General features: G+C 32.7%; 1 protein-coding gene across 7 annotated transcripts in view; it reads left to right on the forward strand.

The window, feature by feature from the left end:
• Positions 1-13692, forward strand: part of Arhgap12 (Rho GTPase activating protein 12) — a 114936-nt gene that overhangs the window by 70474 nt on the left and 30770 nt on the right. For 4 of the 7 annotated variants that reach the window (XM_078023436.1, XM_078023435.1, XM_078023438.1 and 1 more), the window contains 3 exons: positions 2143-2283; positions 3401-3481; positions 12334-12459. In XM_078023436.1, coding sequence (XP_077879562.1) covers positions 2143-2283; positions 3401-3481; positions 12334-12459 — 348 coding nt within the window. The remainder of the gene's footprint in view (positions 1-2142; positions 2284-3400; positions 3482-12333; positions 12460-13692) is intronic. The other 3 variants (XM_078023439.1, XM_013360989.4, XM_078023440.1) reach the window with 2 other exon arrangements.

A 13692-nucleotide genomic window follows, 5' to 3' on the forward strand; every position in this document is an offset into this window, starting at 1 on the left:
CTCATTAAGTTGCTGAGGCTGGTCTTGAACTTGAGATCCTTCTACCTCAGCATTCCAAATCACTGGTGTGTGCCACCATGGCTAACTCTTAACCTTGTGCTCATTGATAATGGGATTGAATGGATTGGTTGGTTGATAGATATTGGGGATTGCTCAGGGATGCTTTACCACTGAGCTATATCCCCAACCCTTTTTATTTTTTTGGAGACAGGGTCTTACTAGGTTGCTTAGGACCTCAATAGGTTGCTGGGGCTGACCGCAAGCTTGTAATCCTCCAGCCTCAGCCTTCCTAATTTTGGGATCACAGGCATGCATCACCATGCCTATCCAGCTCATTAATAATTTTTTTAAAATTTTAAGAAAATCAGCTGTTTTCATCCAGGTTACCAGATGGGATATATCCCTGCCATTTTTTTTAATATGAAATGCATATGAGAGCCCCCTCATCTTTCTTAAGGGCACATTTGCTGCAGAATATACCCCAAAGTTAAAATTGTGCCAGTCACCCACCTAAATGATAAACTGTCATCAAATAGCTGTTTTCTAGCTGTAGATATCAAGATCTTAAAGCTTCTCCTGATTCTACAGTGTAATAAAACATACCAAAATATTAGAGGTTACTTTTTATGGCCGAAGATAATATGTTACTTTATAAAAATTGGAAAATTATGATGTGCATTTTGTCAACTAAAAAGTTATGTTCATTAAAAAACTGATTTTGTGATTTTAATTATCTCTTAATTTTACTAATTAAATGACACTTTTCCTTTTTCAGTTTCTAAAACTTTGTGTGTGTGTGTGTTTCTGGGATTTGAACCCAAGGCCTCCTGCATGCCGGGCAAGCACTTTATCACTGAGTTATAGCCTCAGCCCCATCTAAAAGTCCCTCCCCCCAAAAAAAAATTACTGGAGGGGGTAGGGAATGAAGAATCTTTTTTTTATGCATTTTTTTTGTTGTCAATGGACCTTTATTTTACTTTGTTGTATGTGGTGCTAAGAATCGAACCCAGTGCCTCACCCATGCTTGGCAAATACTCTAGTACTGAACTACAACCCCTGCCCTGTTTTCCATTTTTTAAAAGTGTTATCATTGCAAAACACAGCTTACTTTATGTAGTACTTGTGCATAATTCTCTATGTCAGTTTTTGTGAACATACTGACATAAGGGCTGGTATATCTTTACAACATTGAGAAACTGTCCATCATGGTTTTTTAGGCCACGTTATAGTGGTAGAAGATAGCCTGAGTAAGGTTTAATTGCAGAAAATATTTTAGCTAAGGTTAACAGGAATGAGTCATCACACTAATAAATAATTGTTGAAGGAATTAAGTTTAATAAAGTGGTACCTCTTGTTTGTTAATAAACTTCAAAAATTGTTATTTTCTCAGTCCTCTAACTTCTCTGCCATGTCCATGCATGCTTATATTACTTCCATATCGAATTTCTGATCTTTCTGCGTTGTATCTGAATTTTCTGAATATTATTACTTCTTATTTTGAAGTTTAGTTCACAGTATTCTTTTATAAGCATTTGGTTGAGTGAATTAGGATAATTTGCCATTAAATGAGAACATAAAATACAGTGTCGCAAAGGCTTGTTCACAAAATGCCTTTTTCCATCTCCTTCTCCCATATGCTTTTTTAAAAAAGAGTTAAAGGTATATTTATTTGCCAGGCATTTGTTTCAGTACTCATGATATAGAGTTGAGCAAGAATTTTTAAGAAACACAATCTAATGAAATCCCCTCATCTCTATCTTCATTTTCATGTAGACGTGTATACCCATTCACACCCCTGTCAGTTTTTAATATGAGATTTCAGTTTGAAAGCAGCATTAAAATAGAAGGTAGCATTGTATCACTTGTTAGTCTGAAAACAATGTTTTCAGTTTTATTGGTAAATTCTGCGAGGATTGCGTTAATGTGATAAAATAACTAAGAATTTTCAATTTTACCTCACCATTTGTAATGCATTATTTAAAGACTTTATAATTTGTTTTGCAAATTAAATATTCAAATACATTTAAGATATTTGCCAAGTATTACTTACTTATAGCCAAATAAATTCAATCTTCTCAGTTTTCAGTTGCTGAATATTTATATTCAAAAAAGAAAACTCCTTATTTTTCTGACTATTTATAGCTTCTTTCATCAGAAGAAAACTACCACAGCATTTGTTACAGCCAGTCAGATAGTCAGTGTGGTTCTCCTCCAAGGGGTTGGTCAGAAGAGTTGGATGAACGTGGGCATACCTTATATACCAGTGACTATACTAATGAAAAGGTACTTTCTTTTTTTCTCATCTGGTATTTCTTGGCAGAAGTATCTCATAAAGAGTTGTATACTGAAATTTTAATAGTTTTTTAAAAATTTAGGAAAATGTTTGCCATTGTAATTCTATAATCATGCACTTGACAACATGAAAACAGTATACTGATTCATGGTTTTAAACTACTATGATGATAGGATTTTTGCGGTGTTGATAATTCAGTACAGACCAGCTTTTAAAGAATAGACCAATTGTTATTTGTTTAGATTTTCTCAATAAGCATATTTCTTTTATACAGTGTCACTGCTTATATTTTTTTTCTCATTACAACCAGATTTGTATAAAACCCATGAATCTAGTATTTTATGATTAATTGATTTGGAAGTGAATATTGGAGCTTTGTGTGTATATTACATCTGGTACCATTTAAGAAAGTAACTGGTTGGTGGTGCTAGTTTATAGAGAGAGTAGACTCTTGGAAATAAACAGAGTAGGGCTTTATCTTTCTTCCTCACCTCAATTATTTGACACCAGAACAGTTGGAAGTGGCAGTTTTCATTTATATCACAATCTAGATCATATGATTGTATTTAATTGTATTAGTAACCATTAGTGTCTTTCCTCCCTCGTATTCCCTGTATTACACTGCATGAAGTTCTCCTGTTCCTGATATCTAAATTGTATTGAGTAAAATGCATTGGCTAAGGGAAACAGGGCCTAAGAGTTTGTCTGAAGTGAGATTTACATTGTTAGCTTTCATACTTAAACATTGAAAAACAATTTATTTTGTTAATGTCTCAAACCTGTTTTTAGGATGGGAGTATATCTGTGTTCCTGTATATATGTACATCATATGTTTTTATGTCATGTTTCTTGTTATGTTGTTAAGAAGTGCTTGAATCACTAGCCTAAAGTTTGAGAAAAGAGAAAATTCACATTAATATTGAGTATTATATTCATTCTTACCAAACTTAAAATGCAAGTCTTTTGGTATAACTTTGTTAATTTTTTTGCAGTTTTCTTGAGTAAGTAAAATAAAATTCATTAAAAAAATAATGTCTAGTATCTTTAGTAGTAGCAACTTAAACTCACTTTTATGTAAATATTTAAAAACCTATTATGTTTTTATAGTGGCTCAAGCATGTTGACGATCAAGGTAGACAGTATTACTACAGTGCGGATGGATCTCGGTCAGAATGGGAATTACCAAAGGTAATAACTTCAATAGTGAACTTCTGTTTCAAGTAGTAGATGAAATGATATCTTAAGACAGTTTCAGCAGACTTGTTTTTAAATTATTATTTAACTTTCTAAAAAGTAGGAAGTTTTCGAAATTTCATTGAGAATCTTGTATCTCACTAAATTTTTCTAAGATGTTCAGTCATCTTCAAAATACTATTACTGCAATATTATTACTAATACTTCAATACTGACTGTTCGTATTCAGAAATTCTTTTTGTTTAGCTTGAAATGGTCTTTCATTATTTCTGAAGAATTCTCTTCAGTACCAGTAGTGCCATCTTGTATCTAGTTGGCCTGAGTTTTCTACAAGAAAGTAGTCTTGGGCTGGGATTGTGGCTCAGCAGTAGAGTGCTCGCTGCATGTGCGAGGCCCTAGGTTCAATCCTCAGCACCACATAAAAAATAAATAAATAAAATAAAGGTATTGTGTCCAACTACAACTAAAAAATAAATATTAAAAAAAGAAAGTAGTCTTATTAATTTTTAAGAGAAACCAAAGTGACCTAATATTTAAGATTATCCTCTTAATGTAAATGCATGTTATAATTGAGTCAGTGTTATAATTGAGAGAGGCAGCATGTAGTATGATCTTATAGGGCTTTGAGTAGATTCTCAGTTTTTAAGAGAGGAAGGAGCTGAGTTACATCAGAATCTCAAAGGATGGTTCTGTAGCAACAAGTGCTGGGTGTCTTGTGATCAATGTGTAGTCCTCAGTTTTATGATATTATTTCATCTTCTGCCATCATTTGCACTTAGGATAGAGTATTAGAATGTCTTGGCAATTTCATGAACTCATAATTAAATCAGAAACAGAGAGGAGGTATGAGGAAACAGGGAAAATATTATAGAAACTTTACTTAGTGCAGTTTGGGCTGTATAATAAAGACAACTGCAGATTAAATTCTGTATCTTAAGAAATTTATACTTAATAAAGCCTGAGGTAATTTTTGTCAGCAATGCTTAAAATGCCCAATGCAAATACTAGAAATTTAATTTAACTACTATTTTCTGGAATTCATCCTTGGTATTCAGTGCTATTGTCTTTAAAGAAGTTTGTTACAAACTTGGAAAGAACGGTGTTCATAACAACTAAGTAAAATGTGTGTGTGTGTGTGTGTGTGTGTGTGTGTGTGTGTGTGTGTGTATACATGCATAATGTAGTTCAGTATCAGGAATAGGGAACCACAAAAACTACTAGACAAGGAGGAAGAATTTGGAAAGAGAAATAAAAGGGTGAATGAAGAGAGGGGAGAGAAAACCAAAGTTATCTCCCACTAAAAATTAAGTCTGTGGTTTAAAATTGCAAATAAAATGTGTGAAGAAATATAATGCTACCCGTCACAAGAAATTAAGAATGAGAACATTTTACTCCAGATGAAAGTAATTTTCTTAATAACTTAAAGACTTAAGTATACTATGATGACCAGAGTAAAAGGCTTTCATTTTTAAAGATGGAGAAATTATAATAAACAAATATGAATATGGAAATAAATAAATTAGCAATCTTCAAGATGAAAAAGATGGTCATTGAAATAAAAATGTAGTAGATAGCACAAGCTCTAGACAGAGGGACAGGAAAATAACAAATATGAAAAGATAGTTAAAAGAATTGAGCTATGGGTTGAAATTTTCCTGTATTTGTGTACTAGGAATTCTAAAAGAAGAGACTAGAGGAAATAGTGGAGAAACGATATTTGAATATTCCTGGGCATTTCTAAAGTTGAAAGAAGGCATGAGTTTTTAACTAAAAAATCTACCATGAATACTGATTAGGATATATAATAAATCTCCTTTTTGTAATCCTGTACCCACTCTGGGATGGGTGAGGTGCTGCCTGTGCTGTTGTTCATTTAGTGCATGGTGAGGGTAATTCACATGCTGCTTGCATTCAGTGTGGGGTTGGTTAGTCAGCAGGGCTCTTTCTCACAGTCTCCATAGCACCCACATCGGGTTAGAAGGGTGCTGTTTCATTAGTGCTGGTTAGGGATGGCTGATAGGGCTCCATCCTCCATCCTGCATTAACTCATGATGCAGAAGGATATGCTTTCTTTTGTGCTGGTCACCCAGAATAGAGCAGCAGAATGAAGGTAAGCACAGAACTACAAGACAAGGAGGATGTATTGATATAGGAAGGTCCTGAAATGGAAGGGCAATGATAACTGAAGAAAACTTGGAAAGTCCGGAATAAAAGAAAGGGTGAATATCTGAGGAGATTGTTATCCTGAGTTTTTAAAATTATGTTTGAAATTTGAAACAAAAAATATAACATTTCTAAAGTGTAAGACTCATGTAGAGATGATATGTAAGACAACTATATCATAAAGGGGGAAGAGCAAAGGAATGTCATTATTGGTAAGATTTCTGTATTCTACTTGAAACAGTAAAACGTTGATACTATTAGACTGTGATAAAGTGTGTATTATAATACCTAGAGCAAGTTCTATAACAAGAAAGATTTAAGAAACTAGATTTATTAAAATATAGCAGTAAAAATTGCTCTAGTAGCTCATAGGAAGAAAAAGAAACAAGAATGGTAAACAGGAATAAATGGTTAACAGATAATAAAATGGCACACTTAAATTCTAACATAAAAATAATTACATTAAATATAATGGTATGCACATCTGTTAGATTTTCAGAATGGTTAAAAAACCAACTTAAGTATATGCCTCTACAAAAAAGTTACTTCATATATGAGACATAATACTAAAGGTTATCTCTCAAATCTACAATAAGACTCATGCTTTATGGTGAGATTACATAAGCTTTCCCCATAGAGCTAGGAATTAAAAGCAAGAATTTTTTGACCACTGCTTCTATTCAACAATTAAGTGAGGAAATAATAGAATTTAAAAGGACGAGATAAAATTGTACTTTTGATTATTACAAAGTCCAAGAGAAACTAAACTTAAAACTGATGAGGGTTCTGCAAAGATGCTAAATATAAAACCAACATAAAAATTACCCATTTCTCCAGTAAAAAGTCATCTTGAAATGTGATAGGAATAAAGATCCTACTTAACATTTTTAGCTACAGCAATAAGTGTTAGATAACTAAGAATATTCCTATTAAAGTTCTATAGAACATTAAAACCCTTGAATTAGGAGCTTTGTTTTCTAAAAATATTCAAATTAGTCTTCATGTTCACTGCAGTCCTATTTGATACCTCCTCTCTCACTACTTTTTGGAACTGATTTTGAAATTTATACTTGTAAACAAAGGTCTGTGAAGAGCTAAAATATTCCTGATTAGAAGAATTGGAAGTTGGAGCAGGGGGCATTGGGTTCCTGCTAGTGATTTAACTTAGGATAGTAAGGGCACATGTGTAGATACAGATACAGACCTGTAGAATAGAATAGAATAGAATAGAATAGGCAAGGCAAAGACCATCTAGTAAATGTCTCTAAGATTATTGGTTATTCATTTGAAAAATGTAAACTAAAAGTAGGTCTTGATCTTGCTTCATGTGAAGTTCAATCTGAGTTGAATAATAGAAGTATATACCAAGGAATATCTTTGACTTCACAGAAGGAAGGATTACTTAAACAGAACCTGGAAGCTCTCTTATAAAAGCAAAGATTGCCAGATATTACCATGGTAAAACTAAACACAGTGGCTAAAATTTCACACATTAAAAAATACCATAAACAAATGGAGAAAATGAGCTACAGACCAGAAAAAAGATTAAATTCCACAGAAAGGTATAGAAACCAGAATATATAAAGACCTTTCTAGTTCTCTCTATATACACCAGTAAGTGAAAAATACAGTTGAAAATAGGGAAAATATATGAGTAAGCATGATACAGAAGAGGAAATATTCAATAAATATCTGAAAAGTTGTTCAAATTTACAAGTAATCAGAAAAATGTTAATTACCATGAGACAGTATTTCACCCTTCGGATAAACTTTAAAGAATATATGTGTATACATGGAGCTGGGGTTGTGCCTCAGTGGTAGAGCATGTGTAAGGTACTGGGTTCTATTCTCAGCACCACATATAAATAAATAAAGGTCCATCAACAGCTAATAAAAATATTTTTAAGAAAAGAATATATGTGTCTGTATTTGTGTGTGTGAACACACAAATTTATAGCTGGGGAGGCAGGGGGAAAACGGAACATGGATGTTGTGGACAGAGGGCCTTTAATGTGTCTGTAATATTTTATTTCTTTTATTTTTATTTTTTGCTACTTCTAATAAAATTGAACTCAGGGGCGCCAAACCACTGAGCCACATCCCCAGACCATTTTTTTTTTTCAGTTATTGATAAACCTTTATTTTATTTTATTTTTACGTGGTGCTAAGGATCAAACCTAGTGCCTCACAAATGCTAGACAAGCGCTCTGCCACTCAGCCACAGCCCCAGGCCTCCCCAGACCCTTTTAATATTTTATTTTCAGTCAGTGTCTTTCTAAGTTGCTGGGTCTTGCTTTGACCTCGAGATTCTCTTGCCTCAGTCTCCTGAGCTGCTGGGATTACAGGAGTGCACCACCATGCCTGGCAACATTTTATTTTTTTAGGGAAAAAAATACTTGAAACATTTCTTAATATGACAAAGGTCAGTGGTGGGTTCCTGTTGTACTCTCTATTTTTGCAGATATGTTTAAAATAATTTAAAACAAAATCTCAGTTAAAATTCTTTAAGAAAAAAATAGAAGTTCCTAAGGGAAACAATTTTTAAAAAATAGGTGTGCCTTGGGGCTGGGGTTGTGGCTCAGGGGTAGAGTGCTTGCCTACCACATCCAAGGCCCTGGGTTTGATCCTCAACACCACATAAAAATAAATAAAGCTATTGTGTCCATCTACAACCAAAAAATAAATATGTAAAAAAAAAAAAAAGTAGGTGTGTCTTTGTTTCTGTTTTAACTATGGGGATTTTCTTGTTTTTCTTCTCAAATTATGTGCTCCTTACTACTAGCCTCTGTTATTTTACATCTAACATTTACTTCCTTTATGTCTTATTTGCTTTTATAAATATGTTGTTGCTTGTAAATTTATGAACACATTTAAAATTGTGATAATTACTCAGTTTAATTTTACATTATTTTTGTTGTCATATAGAAAGGATTTCTAAATTGTAGTAATTATAGGCTTAAAAGCTAGGTTAGCTTCCAGTAAAGTTTATACACAGGCTTACATACAACTACACATTTTAATTATCATTAGTGATGATTCTACTGCAGGGAAGATATAGCACTCTATAGTAATTGTGTCTTTTTATACCTAGAGACATCTGACACAGAATTTTGTGGGGGAGAGGGGGTGCTTTAAACATCATCATTGTTTAGTCTAGAATTATCCTTTGTGAACTTGATAGTCTTAAGACTATTGATTGTCACTTAATTAAAACTGTATGTGATTGACTGGCTATGGCAAATTTTAATGTGGAGAAGGAAATAAGAGCTTTGGGAGACATTTGGGAAGGCCTGGATGGACTAGTTTGGAGTGTTAATAAGTGACATATTGTGGAGAGGAGTATCTTAGGAGATTTTTTTAGTGGTAAAACATCCCTAACATATAATTTTAACATTATAATGAGGGTCATTACAAGTTAAGATTTGCTGGACGGTTTTAGGGGTGAGAGGAGTGGATATCAGGTATCCTTTGGTTTGAGGAGAAGAATTTATCTGTTAAAAGTAGATTATTTTGTCTTTTGTGAGGAAGGGTAGAGGGTACCAGGGATTGAACTCAGGGGCCACTGAGCCACATCCCCAGCCCTGTTTTGTATTTTATTTAGAGACAGGGTCTCACTGAGATGCTTAGGCCCTTGCTCTTGCTAAGGCTGGCTTTGAACTTGCGGTCCTCCTGCCTTGGCCTCCCAGCTTCTGGGATGACAGGCATGCTCCACCATATTTTATCATTTTTATTATAATTTATTGAAATTTCCTACATAAGACAGCATGACTCTTAAGGCCTTATGTCTCTCAGATGTTTTTTTTTTCCCTTGGTGATCTACATGTAATATCAATTCTTACATGATTTAATATCTTACTGGTCATGTGTTTTTAATTTTATGTGTAGCAATATTTTTAGTTTTATATGTGGCAATGATTACCTATCTTCGTAGGCAAACAGTGTGTTCAGAATTGACTTTTAGAACTAGTATCATCACTTTAGAAAAACAAATGTATTCTGACCTTAATGAAAACAAAAACAAAACCTAAAACCCCAATTCCCCCCTTTTTTGTCATTTTTTTCAAAGTACAGTCTAAGCGCTTTATTGCATATGTCATTTTTTATTAGCAGGCAATAATTCTACAAATTAATGGAATTTGGCATGCATGCATTGATGATGTCCCTCCTGCTCTTCTGCTCTCTGTTGTCCCTCCAGTTCTAAAGTCCCTAATTGTTCCTTTTCTACCTTCAGGTTATTTTGTTTGTTTGTTTGTTTCCACATATGAGAAAATATGTGGTACTTATCTTTCAGTGCCTGATTTAGTTTGCTTAGCAGGGTGACCTCTAGTGCCATCCATTGGCCTGCAAATGACAAGATTTCATTTTTCTTTTTGGTTGAACATTCCATTCCACATTGTGTATATATGCCATATTTCTTATATACATTCATTTGTTGATGTACACCTAGGCTGATTACATATCTTGGCTTATAGTAAAGAATATTATACTCAACATGTGTATGTAGGTGTCACTTGTATGCTGACATTATTTCCTTTGGATAAATACCCAGGAGGAGAATAACTGGATCATAGGGTAGTTCTCTTTTTAGTTTTCTTCCGAACCTCTCACCAATATTGTATAAGATTTGCTTTTTCTCCACATTCTTTCCAGCATTGCTTTTTGTTTTTTAAATAATAGCCATTCTAATGGGTGAGATGGAATTTCAGTATGGGTTTGATTTGTATCTCTGTTATGACAAAAGATGTTGAGCATTTTCCATTTTTATTGGCCGTTTGTACTTCTCTTGAGTGTCTATTCATATTATTTGCCCACTTTTTGGTTGATTACTTGGCCTTTTTTGTTTTTGTTGTTTGAGTTCTTTATATATTCTGGTTATTAAACCTCTATCAGATGAACACTGACAAAGGTTTCCTCCAATTCTGTACATTGTCTTTTTACTCTATTGTTTCCATAGCCATACAGAAGCTTTTAAATTTGATATAATCTTATTCATTAACCCTTTGCTTTTGTTCCCTGAGCTATTAGAGTCCTGTTCAAGAAATTATTGTCTGTGCCAATATTTTGAAGTGTTTTCATAGTAGTTTCAAGGTTTTAGGTCAAAGATGAGAAAACTGAAGCTGAAAAATTTTGTATCCTTCTGCTTTATTCAATTTGTTTTTATCAATTCTAAATATCTTTTGATCAGTGGTGTTAGTCTGGTAAAATTCAGTAGTGAGTTCATTTGGTCCTGGTCTCTTCTTCATTGAGCAGCTTTATTACTTCTTTAATCACATTACGTGCTATTGATCTATTATAGTTTTTCAGTATATTCCCAAATGATCCTTTGAATTTTAGTGGTATCTGTTGTAGTATTTTCTTTTCAGATTTAATTTTTTTCTCTTTTTGGTTAGTTTAGCTGAAAGTTTGTCAATTTTGTTTATCTCTTCAAAGAAGTAGCTCTGTTTCATTGATGCTTTAAATTTTATCTCTATTTCATTGATTTCTGCTTTGATCTTTATTATTTCTTTACTAATTTGTGAATGGTTTGTTCTTATTTTCCTAAGACTGTGAGATATATTATTACATTATATATTTGAGATCTATCTCCTCTTTTTTTTTTTTTTTTTTTTGTAGGCACTCATTGCTATAAAACTCTCATTTTAGTACTGCTTTCACTGTATCCATCAGGTTCTGGTATGTTATGTTTCCATTTTCATTTGATTCAAGGAATTTTTAAATTTCCTATCTGATTTCTTTAATAACCTTTAGTGACCTGCTATTTTTAATATTGTGTTATTCAGTTTCTATGTGTTTGTATAATTTCTGCAGTTTCTTTTGCTATTGTTCATTCCGTTGTGATCAAATAAGTAAATAGCAAGAAATTGTTTCAGTTTTTTTTTAAAAATTTGAAGACTTGCTTTGTGGCCTAATATGTGGTCTCTTTTGGAAACAGTTCCATGTGCTAATGAAAAGAATGTGTATTTTGCAGCTGTTGGATGAAATATTTTGTAGATATCTAATAAGCCCATTTTTTACAGTACAAATTAGCTGTTATGTTTCTCTGTTGACCTTTTGTTTTGTTGATCTATTTGTTGGTTAAAGTGGGGTATTGAAATTATTCATTATTTCTATCTTGGGGCCTATCTTTCCCTTCATATCTATATTTTATAAAATTGTGTGTTTGTCTTATAAAATTATGTGCTTTAATGCAAACTCTTAAATATACGAATACTATTGTGTATATTGAAGCATGATTTTAAAAACTTAAACCAAAAGTTAAATTCAAGTAAAAAGTAACCTTAAAAAAATTAGTTTGTCCAGTGACATCCTTTTATAAATTATGACAGATAATATTTATTGAGAATATACTGCCAGGGAAACATTTATGCATTTTTATACTTTGTTTACTCTTTAGAACAACTCTATGAATGAGATGATGTTTCTGTTGAATCTGTTTTTGCAATTGAAAAAAATTTAGATTAGATATTTTATAAAAGATAACAATAAACCGAGTCTCTTCACTACCAAAATCTATAATCTTGTCAGTTGTGTTATAGTGCTAGTCAAAGATAAGAAAACTGAAGCTGAAAAATTTATGGTTGTGTCATATGTTGAAGTTCATCTAGTAGTCATGTGTTATTTGGAACCAGCATATTAGATTTTGCTTTTGTTTCTATTTATGAAGTAAATTTTCTTTTCTTTAGTACAATCCTTCAGCCCAGCAGCAAAGAGAAATAATTAAAAGTAGGAGCTTGGACAGGCGGCTGCAAGAACCAATAGTATTAACAAAGTGGAGACATAGCACCATTGTATTGGACACCAATGACAAGGTAGGATTTTCAGGGGGAGATCTGATTAAGAATTTTATCAAGATCTTTGTGCATTATATTGTGCAGTGAGTTTAACCATTTTTACTAATATTTCATTTTATGTAATATTTCTGTTAAATATGATTTTTGCTAGAACATTTGATTTCTGTTGAACTAACTTAAGTTTTTGATCTGCACATGTGATAAAATGTTACGATAATGTATTATCTTCTTCTTAACTAAATTGTCTGCCTTAGTGACTATTTTCATATATTCAGTATCAGTTTGTTATGGAATAGGTTTTGGACTTGAGTTTTTACATTTTGTGCAATGAATTGACTTCTCTGTGGATTAATAGTTGTGTATACGTATATATACACACGTTTTACACATTTGAACCCAGTAGGTGACAAATTTTTTTGATCCTATCATTTTCAGGTCAAACTTCTCTGTTAGCCTTGTATGTCTTCAGTCTCTAGGTGGTTTCATATTAATTTTCGACTGGAATCCTACTCCATTTTGTTTCCTTAAATGTTGTGTGCACAAAGTGCTTCTTTTATCATTCTGAGAAATGATGTCCTCTGTTGCTGAGAAGTGGTGTTTTCTGTTTCACATAGGGGATGAATTTTGGTGCAAACAACAAGAAGGACTTAAATCTTTACAATATGGTTTCATTTTTGGGATGGAGTAGGCACATTTTCTGTATTTTTCCCTGCATTTTTAAGGTAAAAAAAAGAAAGAAAGAAACCTTAAGGCCGTATTTCTTTTTATTTGGATACTTCTAGTTTTAAATTGCTTGTATAAAAAAAAATTTATTTCAATTGCTCAGTCAAAACAAGTGTAGTATTTTGGTAATACAAGTGACTATATAAAATTATTCTTTGCCTGTTACAAAGTAGACTTGTGGAGCTACAGAAATAATCTACTCACATTCTGTGTTATGCAATTGAATGTAGAAGGCATTTTAAAGAATGTCCTTCTTGAGTCTATATTATTGAACACAGGCTTGAAAATATTTTTAGGATTGAGATTAGCCTAGGCAGGTAAAATTTCTAGAGACTTGTAATAGATAAATTCAGTCAACTAATCAGATTACTATTCAGAGTATATAGAAATTCTTAAACATCACATATAATATATGAGGGCAAAAGCCATGGTTAAACTACCTCCACTGCCTCTTCAGACTAGAAGAAATAAGATAGATGGTTATTTGGTGATAAGTTTCTTTATTTAAATCTCCCTTGGGATTTCTTT

Source organism: Ictidomys tridecemlineatus, chromosome 10 (genome assembly GCF_052094955.1).
Source record: "Ictidomys tridecemlineatus isolate mIctTri1 chromosome 10, mIctTri1.hap1, whole genome shotgun sequence".
Taxonomy (NCBI): Eukaryota; Metazoa; Chordata; class Mammalia; order Rodentia; family Sciuridae; genus Ictidomys; species Ictidomys tridecemlineatus.